This window comes from Salvelinus alpinus, chromosome 11, assembly GCF_045679555.1.
Source record: "Salvelinus alpinus chromosome 11, SLU_Salpinus.1, whole genome shotgun sequence".
In the NCBI taxonomy this organism is placed as follows: domain Eukaryota; kingdom Metazoa; phylum Chordata; class Actinopteri; order Salmoniformes; family Salmonidae; genus Salvelinus; species Salvelinus alpinus.
This window is the reverse complement of record NC_092096.1, coordinates 8,893,614-8,913,218: the sequence shown is the minus strand read 5'-3', so window position 1 is coordinate 8,913,218 and position 19,605 is coordinate 8,893,614. Positions and strand designations below refer to the sequence as shown.

General features: G+C 46.1%; 1 protein-coding gene across 1 annotated transcript in view; it reads right to left on the bottom strand.

Moving 5' to 3' along the window:
• cpm (carboxypeptidase M) overlaps positions 1 to 18,365 on the bottom strand; it is a 136,583-nt gene extending 118,218 nt beyond the window's left edge. The window contains exons 1-2 of the mRNA XM_071331677.1: positions 18,110 to 18,365; positions 17,527 to 17,713 (exon numbers count right to left, since the gene is read on the bottom strand). Coding sequence (XP_071187778.1) covers positions 17,527 to 17,689 — 163 coding nt within the window. The 5' untranslated portion in view covers positions 17,690 to 17,713; positions 18,110 to 18,365. The remainder of the gene's footprint in view (positions 1 to 17,526; positions 17,714 to 18,109) is intronic.
• Between the last annotated feature and the right edge of the window lie 1,240 nt (positions 18,366 to 19,605).

Sequence of the window (19,605 nt, the reverse complement as noted above, 5' to 3'; positions counted from 1 at the left end):
TTGCTAGGTAAAACAGGTAAACGCCTCCTTTTGAATCAGTCTGCTCGGTCATTAGCTCAAAGCTAACCCTTCGACGAAGAAGATGGCGAAAAGAAAAAAAGATGACGAGTATCGTACATTTCAGGACGAATGGACCGAAGAATTCGCCTTTGTGGAGAGAGCAGGTTCTGCGGTGTGTCTAATTTGCAATGACAAAATTACATCGATGAAACGGTCGAATGTAAAGCGGCACTTCGACGCGCGCCATGCTACCTTTGCATCAAAATACCCTGCGGGAGACAGCAGAAAGAAAGCGTGCCAAGAGCTACTGAGCAGGGTGCAAGCTAGCCAGCAGCAACTCCGCGTATGGACCCGGCAAGGTGACTATAATTCCGCTAGCTTTGCTGGATCTTTAGCAATAGTGAGGAACGGAAAACCATTCACAGATGGCGAGTATGCTAAAACGTTCATGCTGGATGTAGCCAATGAACTTTTTGATGATCTTCCGAACAAAGACAAGATAATTAAACGGATACAAGACATGCCTCTGTCGGCAAGAACTGTTCATGATCGTACCATCGTGATGGCAAACAAAGTGGAGGAAACGCAAGTGAAGGACATAAATGCAGCGCCGTTCTTTTCCCTGGCTTTGGATGAGTCAACAGACGTGAGCCATTTGTCTCAGTTCAGCGTGATTGCAAGATATGCTGTTGGTGACACACTGCGCGAAGAAAGTCTTGCAGTTCTGCCATTAAAAGGGTCCACAAGAGGTGAGGATTTATTTAAGTCTTTCATGGAGTTTGCTCAAGAAAAAAATCTACCTATGGATAAACTTCTCTCAGTGTGTACTGATGGTGCTCCGTGTATGGTGGGGAATAAAAAAGGATTTGTGGCGCTTCTCCGTGAACATGAAAATAGACCCATCCTAAGTTTCCATTGCATTCTACACCAGGAGGCACTTTGTGCTCAGATGTGTGACAGGCAGTTTGGGGAAGTGATGTCGCTGGTCATTCGTGTGATCAACTTTATTTTTGCTCGAGCCTTAAATGATCGCCAGTTTAAAACCCTGCTGGATGAAGTTGGAAATAACTATCCTGGTCTGCTTTTGCACAGCAATGTGCGTTGGTTGTCAAGAGGGAAGGTGCTTAGCCGTTTTGCGGCTTGCCTGAAAGAAATCCGGACTTTCCTTGAAATTATACTGACATTTAGTTGAATTCACTTTTAAAATATATTATATGGCTCTCACTGAAATAAATTTCCAAATTTTTTGCTTTCATGGCTCTTAGTCAAAAAGGTTCCCGACCCCTGGACTATGCAGACCGGTGCAGCAGAGCCAATCAGAGCTACAGTAGACCTTTATGCAAACAAGCCATTTGTACACAGGCCTGGAATCACTCACTTTGAACTGGACTGTGTGTTTACAGACAGGTGCAACAGCACGACTTTAGATCATTAGAAAGCATTCGCCAAAAGCCACAAAATACACCTGAATGGATTTATGTAAATACCACGGGAATCCTCTTACATTTGGAAACTTTACAGTCCTGTTGATCAAACAACCATGAAAAAAGGTAGGTTCTCTCTCTCTCCCTCAGTTATACACATCAACAAGATCAATAACTAATGCAGAACAAGATGAGAAGAGCTACATACAATCTAACGAGGAAACAAACACAAACCCTCTCAAAATGTTCAGCTACCTGGCCGTCAAAATGGCACTGATAAACGACGGGGAAATAGTAGGCTGCTCGTCCTTCTGCAGCTTGCCTGCAAATTAAAATGTTTGTCCCAACCCACGTTTTGACAACTGAATGAGAACTTGCCTGCCTTCCCATTTGATCGATGCCAAATACATTTGATTGAAAACTAAAGGTGCCTTCAGTGTGTCAGAGTGCGCTCTGGGTCATTCGTAAACTCAGAGCACATACTGCACTATAGACCCTGTATGTTCTGGCCGAGGAGTAGGGTTGATCCGAGATTTTTCACAACGGCAGTAAAGCTAACTGGCTAAAGTTGGCTAGCTACTTCGACACATGAGAGAACACCTCACTCTGATCATTTTACTCTCCCTAGCAGAGCTGGTTAGGCTATATTCATGTTATCCAGAGCGTTGGTGACTAACTGTGCTGCTGGCAACAATTTTATTATTTTTTGGGGCAGACATTTACCGACACCGGTCATACTCAGCGGGTGTTACACATTCATAAATTCATCAGTTATTCTGCCACACTCAGACGAGAGTGCTCTGAAATCAGAGTAGATAACCAGAGTGCTCTGAAATCAGAGTAGATAACCAGAGTGCTCTGAAATCAGAGTAGATAGCCAGAGTGCTCTGAAATCAGAGTAGATAGCCAGAGTGCTCTGAAATCAGAGTAGATAGCCAGAGTGCTCTGAAATCAGAGTAGATAGCCAGAGTGCTCTGAAATCAGAGTAGATAGCCAGAGTGCTCTGAAATCAGAGTAGATAACCAGAGTGCTCTGAAATCAGAGTAGATAGCCAGAGTGCTCTGAAATCAGAGTAGATAACCAGAGTGCTCTGAAATCAGAGTAGATAGCCAGAGTGCTCTGAAATCAGAGTAGATAACCAGAGTGCTCTGAAATCAGAGTAGATAGCCAGAGTGCTCTGAAATCAGAGTAGATAGCCAGAGTGCTCTGAAATCAGAGTAGATAGCCAGAGTGCTCTGAAATCAGAGTAGATAGCCAGAGTGCTCTGAAATCAGAGTAGATAGCCAGAGTGCTCTGAAATCAGAGTAGATAGCCAGAGTGCTCTGAAATCAGAGTAGATAACCAGAGTGCTCTGAAATCAGAGTAGATAGCCAGAGTGCTCTGAAATCAGAGTAGATAGCCAGAGTGCTCTGAAATCAGAGTAGATAGCCAGAGTGCTCTGAAATCAGAGTAGATAGCCAGAGTGCTCTGAAATCAGAGTAGATAACCAGAGTGCTCTGAAATCAGAGTAGATAGCCAGAGTGCTCTGAAATCAGAGTAGATAGCCAGAGTGCTCTGAAATCAGAGTAGATAGCCAGAGTGAATTTGCGAACGCAAGAGATATGCTAACTGGATAACAGTCGTTCAAGTTCAGCATCGCTAGCAAAGCGATTCACATTTCTTGCTAGTTAACCCAATGACTTAACTGACTTGCCTAGTTAAATAAAGGTTAAGAACAAAGTCTTACTTACAATAACAGCCTACCGGGGAACAATGGGTTAACTGCCTCGTTCAGGGGCAGAACAGATTTTTACCTTGAAAATAAGAAAGTGTTCTTAACTGACTTGCCTAGTTAAATAAAGGTGTAAAAATATATATATATATTTTCATTTACACAAAAAAAACTAAAAAAAAGGCCAAATCGGTGTCCAAAAATACCGATTTCCGATTGTTATGAAAACTTGAAATCGGCCCTAATTAATCAGCCATTCCGATCAAATCGGTCGACCTTTACTATATAGGCCATGAAATAGGGTACCATTTGGAAGTCATCTTTACAGTGTTGTAGGACTTCTCTGTCCTCTCTTCACCTGCTTTACTTTAAACCCTTAAGGCCTCAGGAGCCATACGGCCTCAGGAGCCATACAGCTCCAATCTAAAGTTAATTCTTCCCGGGTTCTAATCAATTAAAAGTGAATGGCTGAGCACAGACAGATGACATCACAGGGTTCTAATCAATTAAAAGTGAATGGCTGAGCACAGACAGATGACATCACAGGGTTCTAATCAATTAAAAGTGAATGGCTGAGCACAGACAGATGACATCACAGGGTTCTAATCAATTAAAAGTGAATGGCTGAGCACAGACAGATGACATCACAGGGTTCTAATCAATTAAAAGTGAATGGCTGAGCACAGACAGATGCCATCACAGGGTTCTAATCGATTAAAAGTGAATGGCTGAGCACAGACAGATGACATCACAGGGTTCTAATCAATTAAAAGTGAATGGCTGAGCACAGACAGATGCCATCACAGGGTTCTAATCAATTAAAAGTGAATGGCTGAGCACAGACATATGACATCACAGGGTTCTAATCAATTAAAAGTGAATGGCTGAGCACAGACAGATGCCATCACAGGGTTCTAATCAATTAAAAGTGAATGGCTGAGCACAGACAGATGCCATCACAGGGTTCTAATCAATTAAAAGTGAATGGCTGAGCACAGACAGATGCCATCACAGGGTTCTAATTGTCTGGTCTGTCTTTTCAGCTCTCGAGTGACGCAGCCGTCTAAGGCACTGCATTCTCAGTGCTAGAGGCATCACTACAGACCCTGGTTCGATCCTGGGCTGTATCACAACCGGCCGTGATCTGGTGTCCTATAGGGCAGCGCACAATTGGCCCAGCGTCGTCCGGGTTAGAGGAGGGTTTGGCCGGTGTAGTCTGTCAATGTAAAATAAGAACTAATTCTTAACTGACTTGCCAAGTTAAATAAAAGGTTAAAGATATATTTTTTTATGTAAATCAGAAACAAACAGATGCCATCAAAAGGTCCTATAGTCTGGTCTGTCTTCTCAGAAACAAAGGGAACAGGGACAGAGTCAGGAAGCAGCAGCGAGTCAACTATGGTAATAACATAGGCTACGTCCCAAATGGGACCCTATTCCCTACATAGTGCACTACATTTGACCAGAGACATATGGACCCTGGTCTAAAGTAGTGCACTATATAGGGAATAGGGTGCCATTTGGGAAGCAAGCCCAGTTCCTGCTCCAGAGGTTGAGAGTCTCAATTTGCATCTGAATCTGAAACGAGAGAGAGAGAGAGAGCTGGAAGAGGAGGAGGGTGCCTCAATGCCAGCTTTGTGTCCAGCCATGCAAAGCACATACAGACAGAGTCGCCACAGAAATGCCACCAACTGGCAAGGCAACACAGTGAGGGTGATGTTTCAATCTCCCAACAACCTAGTGAGGGTGACAAGATATTTCAATCTCCCAACACAACACAGTGAGGGTAACAAGGTGATGTTTCAATCTCCCAACACAACACAGTGAGGGTAACAAGGTGATGTTTCAATCTCCCAACACAACACAGTGAGGGTAACAAGGTGATGTTTCAATCTCCCAACACAACACAGTGAGGGTAACAAGGTGATGTTTCAATCTCCCAACAACACAGTGAGGGTAACAAGGTGATGTTTCAATCTCCCAACAACACAGTGAGGGTGATGAGGTGATGTTTCAATCTCCCAACAACACAGTGAGGGTGATGAGGTGATGTTTCAATCTCCCAACAACACAGTGAGGGTGATGAGGTGATGTTTCAATCTCCCAACACAACACAGTGAGGGTGACAAGGTGATGTTTCAATCTCCCAACACAACACAGTGAGGGTGACAAGGTGATGTTTCAATCTCCCAACACAACACAGTGAGGGTGACAAGGTGATGTTTCAATCTCCCAACACAGCACAGTGAGGGTGACAAGGTGATGTTTCAATCTCCCAACAACACAGTGAGGGTGACAAGGTGATGTTTCAATCTCCCAACACAGCACAGTGAAGCACAGACCAGATAAATTGTGATACAATGAACTGTAAATCCAGAGGTTGTCCGCACCACCTCTTTCTCTCCACTGCCTCCAATTCCACCTCCACTGCCTCCAATTCCACCTCCACTGCCTCCAATTCCACCCTCCAATTCCACCTCCACTGCCTCCAATTCCACCCTCCAATTCCACTGCCTCCAATTCCACCTCCACTGCCTCCAATTCCACTGCCTCCAATTCCACCCTCCAATTCCACCTCCACTGCCTCCAATTCCACCCTCCAATTCCACCTCCACTGCCTCCAATTCCACCTCCACTGCCTCCAATTCCACCCTCCAATTCCACCCTCCAATTCCACCTCCACTGCCTCCAATTCCACCTCCACTGCCTCCAATTCCACCCTCAAATTCCACCCTCAAATTCCACCTCCACTGCCTCCAATTCCACCCTCCACTGCCTCCAATTCCACCTCCACTGCCTCCAATTCCACTGCCTCCAATTCCACTGCCTCCAATTCCACCCTCCAATTCCACTGCCTCCAATTCCACTCTCTAATTCCACCGCCATCACCTCCCATGTGTCACAGTCATTCCCAACAGTGATTGTTCTAGTTTAGTCCATCTATAGCATTGAAGCACTGTACATCCCTCCTGTTTTCTCTCTGATTGAGTCTGAGGCAGGCGGACAGACCAACCGGCAGGCAGGCGGACAGACCAACCGGCAGGCAGGCAGACCGACCGGCAGGCGGGCGGACAGACCGACCGGCAGGCAGGCAGACCGACCGGCAGGCGGGCGGACAGACCGACCGGCAGGCAGACCGACCGGCAGGCAGGCGGGCGGACAGACCGACCGGCAGGCAGGCCGACAGCAAGGACCTGACTAGAGTGGATTTCACTTTCAAATCAGAGATGAGAGAACACACAGTCCTTTTCTTTTCACACCCTGGGACCATCTTCCTTGATGACAATGCTGGCTGAATAAACATCTCACACATCGTCAGTCTCTGTGAGCCCTACTAAATGCATCTGTAACTAAATGGAATGGTAGTCACGACAACGGGATCTGTTGTCATTGGAAAAAGGACTTGTGGTTTTTCCTTCCGACATCCGAGAGGGGTTGCTGAGGAGGACATCACCACTGGTAGGTTCTCTCTCTAAAGTCACACTCTAAGATGTCCTGCTCTGAGAGAACCGCCCGTCTCTGGACCAGGGACATCACCACTACTGGTAGGTTCTCTGTCTAAAGTCACACTCTGTAAGATGTACTGCTCTGAGAGAACCGCCCGTCTCTGGACCAGGGACATCACCACTACTGGTAGGTTCTCTGTCTAAAGTCACACTCTGTAAGATGTCCTGCTCTGAGAGAACCGTCCGTCTCTGGACCAGGGACATCACCACTACTGGTAGGTTCTCTCTCTAAAGTCACACTCTGTAAGATGTACTGCTCTGAGAGAACCGCCCGTCTCTGGACCAGGGACATCACCACTACTGGTAGGTTCTCTCTCTAAAGTCACACTCTGTAAGATGTCCTGCTCTGAGAGAACCGTCCGTCTCTGGACCAGGGACATCACCACTACTGGTAGGTTCTCTGTCTAAAGTCACACTCTGTAAGATGTCCTGCTCTGAGAGAACCGTCCGTCTCTGGACCAGGGACATCACCACTACTGGTAGGTTCTCTCTCTAAAGTCACACTCTGTAAAATGAACCGTCCGTCTCTGGGACACCTACAACAATAAAACACAAGAGGTTCATAGCTTGTTACAATAAGGAAAGGTGAGATCAGACAGCTGTAACCCCATTCAGATAGGATTTAGTGATAGCCTACTTGTTAAAACCCAGGGGACGGCTACATTTCATTAATTCACGTTGACTGTGGCTTTAAAACCACCTTCATTGTTTTTAAAGTAACAAGAGACCGTTGTGTTCATGCTGCAGCAGCCGTGATCTGTCAGCCACATGGCTGACTGACTGACTGTGTGGCTGACTGACTGACTGACAGAGAGAGAGAGAGACTACTCTGGTCGGCAGCAGCAGTGATCTGTGAGCCACATGACTGACTGACTGTGTGTGTGAGTGAGAGAGAGAGAGAGACTCTACTCTGGTCGGCAGCAGCCTGCGTGACAATCCTGAACCCCAGCCAAGATCCTTATCAAAACTGTTGTGTCGGAGTCCCAACTGGTAACATATTCCCTATATAGTGCACAATTTTAGACCAGGGCCCATAGGGAATACGGTGGCATTTGGGACAAAGCCCATACTGTATGTTACAAAACAGAGAGTTTCTCACCAGACAAGAAAGTGTCAGGCCTCTCTGATCCTGCCTCCTGTATCTACAACACCAACAGGCAGGAATATATCCTGTATCTCTACAACACCAACAGACAGGAATATCTCCTGTATCTACAACACCAACAGACAGGAATATCTCCTGTATCTCTACAACACCAACAGGCAGGAATATCTCCTGTATCTCTACAACACCAACAGACAGGAATATCTCCTGTCTCTACAACACCAACAGACAGGAATATCTCCTGTATCTCTCACAACACCAACAGGGAGGAATATCTCCTGTATCTACAACACCAACAGGCAGGAATATCTCCTGTATCTACAACACCAACAGGCAGGAATATCTCCTGTATCTACAACACCAACAGGCAGGAATATCTCCTGTATCTCTACAACACCAACAGGCAGGAATATCTCCTGTATCTCTACAACACCAACAGGGAGGAATATCTCCTGTATCTACAACACCAACAGGCAGGAATATCTCCTGTATCTACAACACCAACAGGCAGGAATATCTCCTGTATCTCTACAACACCAACAGGCAGGAATATCTCCTGTATCTCTACAACACCAACAGGCAGGAATATCTCCTGTATCTCTACAACACCAACAGGCAGGAATATCTCCTGTATCTACAACACCAACAGACAGGAATATCTCCTGTATCTACAACACCAACAGACAGGAATATCTCCTGTATCTCTACAACACCAACAGACAGGAATATCTCCTGTATCTCTACAACACCAACAGACAGGAATATCTCCTGTATCTCTACAACACCAACAGGCAGGAATATCTCCTGTATCTACAACACCAACAGGCAGGAATATCTCCTGTATCTACAACACCAACAGGCAGGAATATCTCCTGTATCTCTACAACACCAACAGACAGGAATATCTCCTGTATCTCTACAACACCAACAGGCAGGAATATCTCCTGTCTCTACAACACCAACAGGCAGGAATATCTCCTGTATCTACAACACCAACAGGGAGGAATATCTCCTGTATCTACAACACCAACAGGCAGGAATATCTCCTGTATCTACAACGCCAACAGGCAGGAATATCTCCTGTCTCTACAACACCAACAGACAGGAATATCTCCTGTATCTACAACACCAACAGGCAGGAATATCTCCTGTATCTCTACAACACCAACAGGCAGGAATATCTCCTGTATCTCTACAACACCAACAGGCAGGAATATCTCCTGTATCTCTACAACACCAACAGGGAGGAATATCTCCTGTATCTCTACAACACCAACAGGCAGGAATATCTCCTGTATCTCTACAACACCAACAGGCAGGAATATCTCCTGTCTCTACAACACCAACAGACAGGAATATCTCCTGTATCTCTCACAACACCAACAGGCAGGAATATCTCCTGTCTCTCTACAACACCAACAGGCAGGAATATCTCCTGTATCTCTACAACACCAACAGGGAGGAATATCTCCTGTCTCTACAACACCAACAGACAGGAATATCTCCTGTATCTCTCACAACACCAACAGGCAGGAATATCTCCTGTATCTCTACAACACCAACAGGCAGGAATATCTCCTGTATCTACAACACCAACAGGGAGGAATATCTCCTGTATCTCTACAACACCAACAGGGAGGAATATCTCCTGTATCTCTACAACACCAACAGGCAGGAATATCTCCTGTATCTACAACACCAACAGGCAGGAATATCTCCTGTATCTACAACACCAACAGGCAGGAATATCTCCTGTATCTCTACAACACCAACAGGCAGGAATATCTCCTGTATCTACAACACCAACGGAGGAATATCTCCTGTATCTACAACACCAACAGGCAGGAATATCTCCTGTATCTCTACAACACCAACAGGGAGGAATATCTAACTGTCAACTTTGCGCCAGAAGCCCTTTTTCCACGTTACAGCCTTGTTCTAAAATGGATTAAAACAAATAATCCTCAATCTACACACAAAACCCCACAATGACAAAGTGAAAACAGGTTTTGCAAATTTTTGCAAATGTATAATAAAATGTAAAAAAATAAAAACCTTATTTACATAAGTATTCAGACCTTTTGCTATGAGACTCAATTTAGCTCAGGTACATCCTGTTCTCATTGATCATCCTTGAGATATTTCTACAACTTGATTGGAGTCCACCTGTGGTCAATTCAATTGATTGGGCATGACTTGGAAAGGCACACACACACGTCTATTTAAGGTCCCACAGTTGACAGTGCATCTCAGAGCACGGTCAGATTACTGTCGGTGGAGAAGGGTCTTGGTCAGGGAGTTGACCGAGAACCCGATGGTCATTCTGACAGAGCTCCTCTGTGGAGATGGGAGAAGCATCTCTGCAGCCCTCCACCAATCAGGCCTTTAGGGCCAAATGGAAGCCACTCCTCATTAAAAAGCACATGACAGCTCGCTTGGAGTTTGCCAACAGGCACTTAAAGGACTCTGACCATGAGAAATAAGATTGTCTGGTCTGGTGAAACCAAGATTGAACTCTTTGGCCTGAATGTCAAGCGTTACATCTGGAGGAAAATTTGTCACCATCCCTACGGTGAAGCATGGTGGTGGCAGCATCAGGCTGTGGGGATCTTTTTCAGCGGCAGGGACTAGGAGACTAGTCAGGATCGAGGGATTGATGAATGGAGCAAAATAGAGAAATCTTTGATGAAGTACTGAGTGTTCTGGAGCAGGTTCTCAGACTGGGGGTGAAGGTTCACCTTCCAACAGGACAACAACCCTAAGCCCATAGCCAAGACAACGCAGGAGTGACTTTGGGACAAGTCTTTGAATTTCCTTGAGTGACCCAGACAGAGCCCGGACTTGAACCCAAACGGACATCTCTGGAGGGACCTGAAAATAGCTGTGCAGCGACACTCCACATCCAACCTGACAGAGCTTGAGAGGATCTGCAGAGAAGAATGGGAGAAACTACCCAAATACAGGTGTGCCAAGCTTGTAGAGTCATACCCAAGAAGACTTTATCCCTTTACACTTGTGTGTATAAGGTAGTAGTTGTGGAATTGTTAGGTTAGATTACTCGTTGGTTATTACTGCATTGTCGGAACTAGAAGCACAAGCATTTCGCTACACTCGCATTAACATCTGCTAACCATGTGTATGTGACAAATAAAATTTGATTCGAGGCTGTAATTACTGCCAAGGTGCTTCAACAAAGTACTGAGTAAAGGGTCTGAATACTTATGCAAATGTGATAGTAAAAACTATTATTATTTTTTTAAACCTGTTTTTGCTTTGTCATCATTGAGGTAGTGTGTGTAGATTGATGAGGGGAAAAAACGATTTAATCAATTTTAGAATAAGGCTGTAACGTAACAAAATGTGGAAAAAGTGAAAGGGTCTGAATACTTTCAGAATGTACTGTAATAATCCACATGGGTGTAAATGTGGTAAAACTACACTCAGCCACATCACAGAACCAGCGGTGTGGTATCAACCCAGGCTCCAGAACCATCCTCCAGAACCAGGGGTGTGGTATCAACCCAGGCTCCAGACCCAGCGGTGTGGTATCAACCCAGGCTCCAGAACCAGGGGTGTGGTATCAACCCAGCCTCCAGAACCAGGGGTGTGGTATCAACCCAGCCTCCAGAACCAGGGGTGTGGTATCAACCCAGGCTCCAGAACCAGGGGTGTGGTATCAACCCAGCCTCCAGAACCAGCCTCCAGAACCAGGGGTGTGGTATCAACCCAGCCTTCAGAACCAGGGGTGTGGTATCAACCCAGCCTCCAGAACCAGCCTCCAGAACCAGGGGTGTGGTATCAACCCAGGCTCCAGACCCAGCGGTGTGGTATCAACCCAGGCTCCAGAACCATCCTCCAGAACCAGGGGTGTGGTATCAACCCAGGCTCCAGACCCAGCGGTGTGGTATCAACCCAGGCTCCAGAACCAGGGGTGTGGTATCAACCCAGCCTCCAGAACCAGGGGTGTGGTATCAACCCAGCCTCCAGAACCAGGGGTGTGGTATCAACCCAGGCTCCAGAACCAGGGGTGTGGTATCAACCCAGCCTCCAGAACCAGCCTCCAGAACCAGGGGTGTGGTATCAACCCAGCCTTCAGAACCAGGGGTGTGGTATCAACCCAGCCTCCAGAACCAGCCTCCAGAACCAGGGGTGTGGTATCAACCCAGCCTCCAGAACCAGGGGTGTGGTATCAACCCAGCCTCCAGAACCAGCGGTGTGGTATCAACCCAGCCTCCAGAACCAGCGGTGTGGTATCAACCCAGCCTGCCGCTCTGTGTGGAAGTGGTAGACCAGGGGGAGGAGGAGCCAGCGGTGTGTGATGGTACAGCCCCCAAAAACAATACACAACTGAGCCAGTATGAGGCAGATCAACTTCAGTGAACCATCTACAAAACAATACAGGTAGGAGCTGATCAGCATTTTATATTACAGCAGGTCACATACTACAACGCTGTTCAGTCAAACAGGTCTTCATCAGAGAGCAGCCAAACAGGTCTTCATCAGAGAGCATTGTGGTACAGCCCAGCTGTATAGGGCCTCTGTAAGAGGAAGCCTATGTCACAAAGTATACCCAATGTAGTGCACATAGGGCTCAGGTCAAAAGTAGTGCACTACGTAGGGAGTAGGGCTCCATTTGGGACTCAAAGAAAGTGTCTCCAGTGCGGTGAGGAGAGGTGCATTACAATCCTCTAGTCCAGTTTGGGGAGAACCCACAGAGCAGGACCACACCTCCCTCTGGAGCTTCACTGTATGCACATACAGTATGCCAACACCCAAGAGACTGGACGGGCTGTCGGTTGGTTCTTACATTATAGGGCCCAGAGTTTCTCCTGGTCAGGTGACGTGTTCTGGAACACTCCCTGGTTCTAGCCCAGAGTTTCTCCTGGTCAGGTGACGTGTTCTGGAACACTCCCTGGTTCTAGCCCAGAGTTTCTCCTGGTCAGGTGACGTGTTCTGGAACACTCCCTGGTTCTAGCCCAGAGTTTCTCTTGGTCAGGTGACGTGTTCTGGAACACTCCCTGGCTCTGGCACAGAGTTTCTCTTGGTCAGGTGACGTGTTCTGGAACACTCCCTGGCTCTAGCCCAGAGTTTCTCTTGGTCAGGTGACGTGTTCTGGAACACTCCCTGGTTCTAGCCCAGAGTTTCTCTTGGTCAGGTGACGTGTTCTGGAACACTCCCTGGTTCTAGCCCAGTTTCTCCCGGTCAGGTGACGTGTTCTGGAACACTCCCTGGCTCTAGCCCAGAGTTTCTCCCGGTCAGGTGACGTGTTCTGGAACACTCCCTGGTTCTAGCCCAGAGTTTCTCCTGGTCAGGTGACGTGTTCTGGAACACTCCCTGGTTCTAGCCCAGAGTTTCTCTTGGTCAGGTGACGTGTTCTGGAACACTCCCTGGTTCTAGCCCAGAGTTTCTCCCGGTCAGTTGACGTGTTCTGGAACACTCCCTGGTTCTAGCCCAGAGTTTCTCCCGGTCAGTTGACGTGTTCTGGAACACTCCCTGGTTCTAGCCCAGAGTTTCTCCCGGTCAGTTGACGTGTTCTGGAACACTCCCTGGTTCTAGCCCAGAGTTTCTCTTGGTCAGGTGACGTGTTCTGGAACACTCCCTGGTTCTAGCCCAGAGTTTCTCCTGGTCAGATGACGTGTTCTGGAACACTCCCTGGCTCTAGCCCAGAGTTTCTCCCGGTCAGGTGACGTGTTCTGGAACACTCCCTGGCTCTAGCCCAGAGTTTCTCCCGGTCAGGTGACGTGTTCTGGAACACTCCCTGGTTCTAGCCCAGAGTTTCTCCTGGTCAGGTGACGTGTTCTGGAACACTCCCTGGTTCTAGCCCAGAGTTTCTCTTGGTCAGGTGACGTGTTCTGGAACACTCCCTGGTTCTAGCCCAGAGTTTCTCCCGGTCAGTTGACGTGTTCTGGAACACTCCCTGGTTCTAGCCCAGAGTTTCTCCCGGTCAGTTGACGTGTTCTGGAACACTCCCTGGTTCTAGCCCAGAGTTTCTCCCGGTCAGTTGACGTGTTCTGGAACACTCCCTGGTTCTAGCCCAGAGTTTCTCCCGGTCAGTTGACGTGTTCTGGAACACTCCCTGGTTCTAGCCCAGAGTTTCTCCCGGTCAGTTGACGTGTTCTGGAACACTCCCTGGTTCTAGCCCAGAGTTTCTCTTGGTCAGGTGACGTGTTCTGGAACACTCCCTGGTTCTAGCCCAGAGTTTCTCCTGGTCAGGTGACGTGTTCTGGAACACTCCCTGGCTCTAGCCCAGAGTTTCTCCTGGTCAGGTGACGTGTTCTGGAACACTCCCTGGTTCTAGCCCAGAGTTTCTCCTGGTCAGGTGACGTGTTCTGGAACACTCCCTGGTTCTAGCCCAGAGTTTGTCCCGGTCAGGTGACGTGTTCTGGAACACTCCCTGGCCATGATTATGCAGTGGTGCCACATGGCAGTGATATATGGTGCTGACTGTGCTTCCCTTGTCATGTGGTTTCTGATTCAGCTCCTGTATGGATAGAATTATAACATGCAGGCTCATCAACACATCGATTCCTCTTCCCCACCCAGCCGTTATGGGTTGAGAGTGAAATACTCAAATGAAAATCAATAACATTAATGATTTGGGAACTCTGATAGATTTCTTATAACACGTAAAAGTGCAAATTCCTCGGTTGAAAGATCAATTATTCTGAGTAGGAGGACTACGTAGGACGAGAGGTAGGATGGAGAGTAGGAGGACTAGGTAGGATGGAGAGCAGGAGGACTAGGTAGGGCTGGCTGCTGGGAAGCTGGGAGCAGGAGGACTAGGTAGGGCTGGCTGGTGGGAGGCTGGGAGCAGGAGGACTAGGTAGGGCTGGCTGCTGGGAAGCTGGGAGCAGGAGGACTAGGTAGGGCTGGCTGGTGGGAGGCTGGGAGCAGGAGGACTAGGTAGGGCTGGCTGGTGGGAGGCTGGGAGCAGGAGGACTAGGTAGGGCTGGCTGGTGGGAGGCTGGGAGCAGGAGGACTAGGTAGGGCTGGCTGGTGGGAGGCTGGGAGCAGAAGGACTAGGTAGGGCTGGCTGGTGGGAGGCTGGGAGCAGGAGGACTAGGTAGGGCTGGCTGGTGGGAGGCTGGGAGCAGGAGGACTAGGTAGGGCTGGCTGGTGGGAGGCTGGGAGCAGAAGGACTAGGTAGGGCTGGCTGGTGGGAGGCTGGGAGCAGGAGGACTAGGTAGGGCTGGCTGGTGGGAGGCTGGGAGCAGGAGGACTAGGTAGGGCTGGCTGGTGGGAGGCTGGGAGCAGAAGGACTAGGTAGGGCTGGCTGGTGGGAGGCTGGGAGCAGGAGGACTAGGTAGGGCTGGCTGGTGGGAGGCTGGGAGCAGAAGGATTAGCTGGTGGGAGGCTGGGAGCAGGAGGACTAGGTAGGGCTGGCTGGTGGGAGGCTGGGAGCAGAAGGATTAGCTGGCGGGAGGCTGGGAGCAGGAGGACTAGGTAGGGCTGGCTGGTGGGAGGCTGGGAGCAGAAGGATTAGCTAGTGGGAGGCTGGGAGCAGGAGGACTAGGTAGGGCTGGCTGGTGGGAGGCTGGGAGCAGGAGGACTAGGTAGGGCTGGCTGGTGGGAGGCTGGGAGCAGAAGGATTAGCCGGTGGGAGGCTGGGATCAGTGGTCAGGATGATATATTAACGGTTTGTTTAGGCTAGTCTTCACCAGCCTTCAAATTGCCAGCTGCAGTCACTGGCTTGCAGGCAGGGACCCGGTTTACAAAGAGTCCTCTTATGAGAGGGGAAGACTTATTCCGTCGCAGCCTATGAACCGGTTACAGACATCTGTATAACATGTAATGGCATAACACAATATATTAGATCAACTGGAATGAAACCCTCACTCATGGTTGTACAAAAAGAGCTGTGACTAAACCATGCCCCCAAAACATTATATTAACTCCCTCCCCTACATTTGAATTATCACTAAAACAGCAAAGAATAATTTTGTGAACTGCAAAGACCCATTGAAGAGTTCAGAGTTATTGGAGTCATTATGGTTCCACATAAAACCCGTCACCCTTCCTAAAGAACCCTTGAGGAACCAGCATGTTTTAGCGTGTGGAGCATTTTTACATCTCTAAAATGGTTTAACTAGTGAGAAATACATGTGAATATTAAACAAATCTGTGTTTGCTTCATTTACTATCATCCCAAAAAGAAGATATTTCGCCATACCTAATTAATGTATATCATGCTACTTTCCATGATGGGGAAGTCTGTGTTACTACATTACACAAGCTGCCATTTTGACCACATCGAAATTACAAACTTTTTACCTCGGATTGGTTATATTAGTATAAAAGTGTATACTCAACATGATGACACAAGATCAATATCTTTGGTTTTGTACTGTTGATTCATTCTGTAACGAACGTCGTCGGGAGAAGAGGACCAAGGTGCAGCGTGGTAAGTGTTCATATTTTAATCAATCAACTGAACAAAACGACAAACGAACAGTTCTGTAAGGTGACGACATACAAAACAACTACCCACAAACACAGGTGGGAACAGGCTACCTAAGTATGATTCTCAATCAGAGACAACGATAGACAGCTGCCTCTGATTGGGAACCATACCAGGCCAAACACATAGAAATACAAAACAAGGACAACATAGAACACCAGACATAGAATGCCCACCCCCAACTCACGCCCTGACCAACCAAAATAGAGACATAAAAAGGATCTCTAAGGTCAGGGCGTGACAGATACCAATACACGGATTTGAAAGTCAAACGGTCACTGTTCATATATCCTATGGCGGGTCGTGATTAATTTAAATTAACTAACAGAAAGTAGTTTGTCCTATTTTCCGTGAAGGAAGCGTCCGGAAATCAACTACCGACATTCAAAAATATACATAGAAGCCTTCAACAAATGCTCATCTAACCAACCATGTACTGGTTATTCTAAGTTTCCAACCTGGTCTCAGAACATTTCCTATTATTCTGTTGTGTAAATCTGAGGTCCGTTTCGTATGGTTACATAAGACCGATGGTTAGTGAAAGCAAAAGGAGGATGGGTAACGGGAACGTCTAGCAACCCAAAGGTTGGGAGTTCGAATCTCATCACAGACAATTGTTGCTCTAATTAGCATATTTCGAATTAGCAACATTTCCAAATGTAGCTGACTTCTTCTGGTTGTCCTCCAGTGATGTAAAACATATATCCAGTTGTCATGGGTTTGAGTTGTGGTAGTTTCAACAGTGCATATCCCTCCCTAATCAATGAGTGACACTTGACAAAACAGGGCTTTTGGATGCATTGTACAGTTTATAAAGGTACCCAGTCAAAAAAATATATGGAAGTAATATGATTACTATTGTTGTATGTGTAGATAGTACATTTTATGTTTTCAGTATATCACGAACCGTTAATGCATATTGGTTATTGACTTGGATACTTTCAAAAAAGAAACTATTTTGACATTGGGCTATTTATCAATATGTCTGGTCAACAGGAAGCAGTGACAGCATCATTTTCAAATGACATTTTAGGAATTTAAAATTGTCAACATTAATTTCCAATGGTATTTTACTTAAATCTGGGAAAAACTGTTGAATGATTCCAAAAAGTTCTGTGATTGATTTATTTTGATGATATAGCAGAAATCTCTGAAATGGCTTTGCCCTGCTTTCAAAGAGCCAAAAAAAATGTTCTTATCAAATTTGAAAATGTCCTCGGCTCTCACCTGTGACAAAATCTAGGCTAAATTGAGGTATATCAAAGAGTGAATTTCTATTTCCTATTTTACATTTCAAGACAACATATGAGGGGTCTTCTTACCTTCGACAGATTTTCCAATACTGTGCAGGTGTGTGAAGTCGAAGGTGTTGTTAACGTCCCGCAGGTATCTCTCCACCTCCACCGTGTTGTGATAACGGAACTCCAAACTGACACCGGACGACACCAACTTCCCGAGGCATAGGCAGAGCGCAAAAAGAAACATCGTCTCGTACGGGACAGTGACAACCTAACCCACAAAACGAAGTTTAAGAAAAGAAACGTTAAGCGGATTTAAAATAAAATACACCGTCAAATATGAACCAAAAACTTACGAGGACATAGTAACCACGCGTACGACCCTGAAGTCAGCAATAACGTCAATGGACAGCGCCAGTGTGCAGTTACCTGGCGTTACGTTTCTCAATTCATTATACACTAGGTTTAGCATTTTCTCTAAAATATTATACATATCATGGCTATCTAAATGACAACATTTTGCAAGCAATTCCTATTTTTATGCCAGAATAAAACGTGTCTATAGAAGTGTAGGCTAGGCTATCAATAAACATGTCTAAAATACATCAAATTATACTAAATTCACCAAAAATAAAGTGTAGCCTATTCACATGACATTCTAAATTACCTTATTGCTAAATGTATATTTCCTGCAGCTCGCTGTGTGCGCACAACTTCTCCAGTGAAGACGTCTCCTGAAGTCACACCGCCGTCACCCTCGCCTGTCCGACCACATTCATAACAACTCTTTAAAGTCCAAAGGGCTCGTTTGGTATCTTAGTCGATAGATAAACCCTCCTCCGGACCACATTACACCGTCGGGTCCCCTGCCTGCCTGCACACCGCCCTGTATGGCATTATCACTATATTCACACACGGCCAGTTTTTATACAGTAGCCAGCAGAGGCGGAGCTAAACAGTTCTCAACTCAACATGATCTCACGGTTTTACCATTTTGACGTTTATCCACATTTGCCCAAACGTACAATTTGGAAGTTGCTCCAAATGCAAATTTGGAAGTTGTCAAATTTAGAGGTTAAGGTAAGTGTTAAAGTTTGATAAGGTTTAATATATAAATATAAAATAGTCTACCACTGGAAATGAGGTGCCATTTGGGAGACTAGAAGGTGGGAAATAAACGTTCTACCACAACGACCATGTTATTTTTGGGGAAGCATATTTGATTCGGACATATGACGTTTTTATATGAAAACTACTTCTACTTTACATACAGGATAATTTTTCTAAATATTGACAAAAAATATTTATCCATTTGACAGGAGTGGGATCTTTTCTTTGGTCAATTTCTTTATTGCAACAAATGATGATGGAAACTGTGTTTTTTGAATAAATGATGATTGCCGAATCATTTTGAAGGTAAGAGGGGCCCTATAATGCTCCACTCCACATTTCATTCTAAATACCTACATCTTGCAATATAAATGTTTTCAACTATAACAATAATGTTTATTTGCAGAACAAGGATTGTCCTGACGTTCAAGAATCCTTGAATTGCTTCGCCTTGCTTTTCTGATTGGCTGGAAAGTTTTCGCCATTCCAATTATTCCAAGTTTCACCATGGCGATCACGGACCTTGGCGATACGTCGGCACATGAGAATTATTAGAATATGGCAAATACTTGTCAATTATTGCATTCTATCAATGCTGGCTTTCGCCTGCTACCTTAGACATGAAACAGGGGTGGGAGGGAATACAGGCTGTCTTCAATTTATTAATGCACAATTTGTCTAAATGCATATTGGAAACATTTCAACCACTACATTTTTACTCTACACTGCTGGTTTTTACGAAAAAAAAATGTTTTTTTAGGTGTGATGTCATTACTTCCTGTTTTCACCGACAAGGTAGTTCAATGGTGTGTATGTACATGTATGTATGTACTTACCTGGAGTGCCTGAGGGTGGCGCTGTTTACTAATTACTTCATGTGATCATCTGTACTTGCACTTGACCCATGACATCTGATAAACGTGGTTCATCTACCCGCATTCCTGCCTCAGCAGGCTATTATATTACATGGTGACAGAAGTTAAAAAGTTACACAAGGAAAGCTCAACATTACGAAACATGGAACAAATGAGACCAACAACTACTCTGAAACTA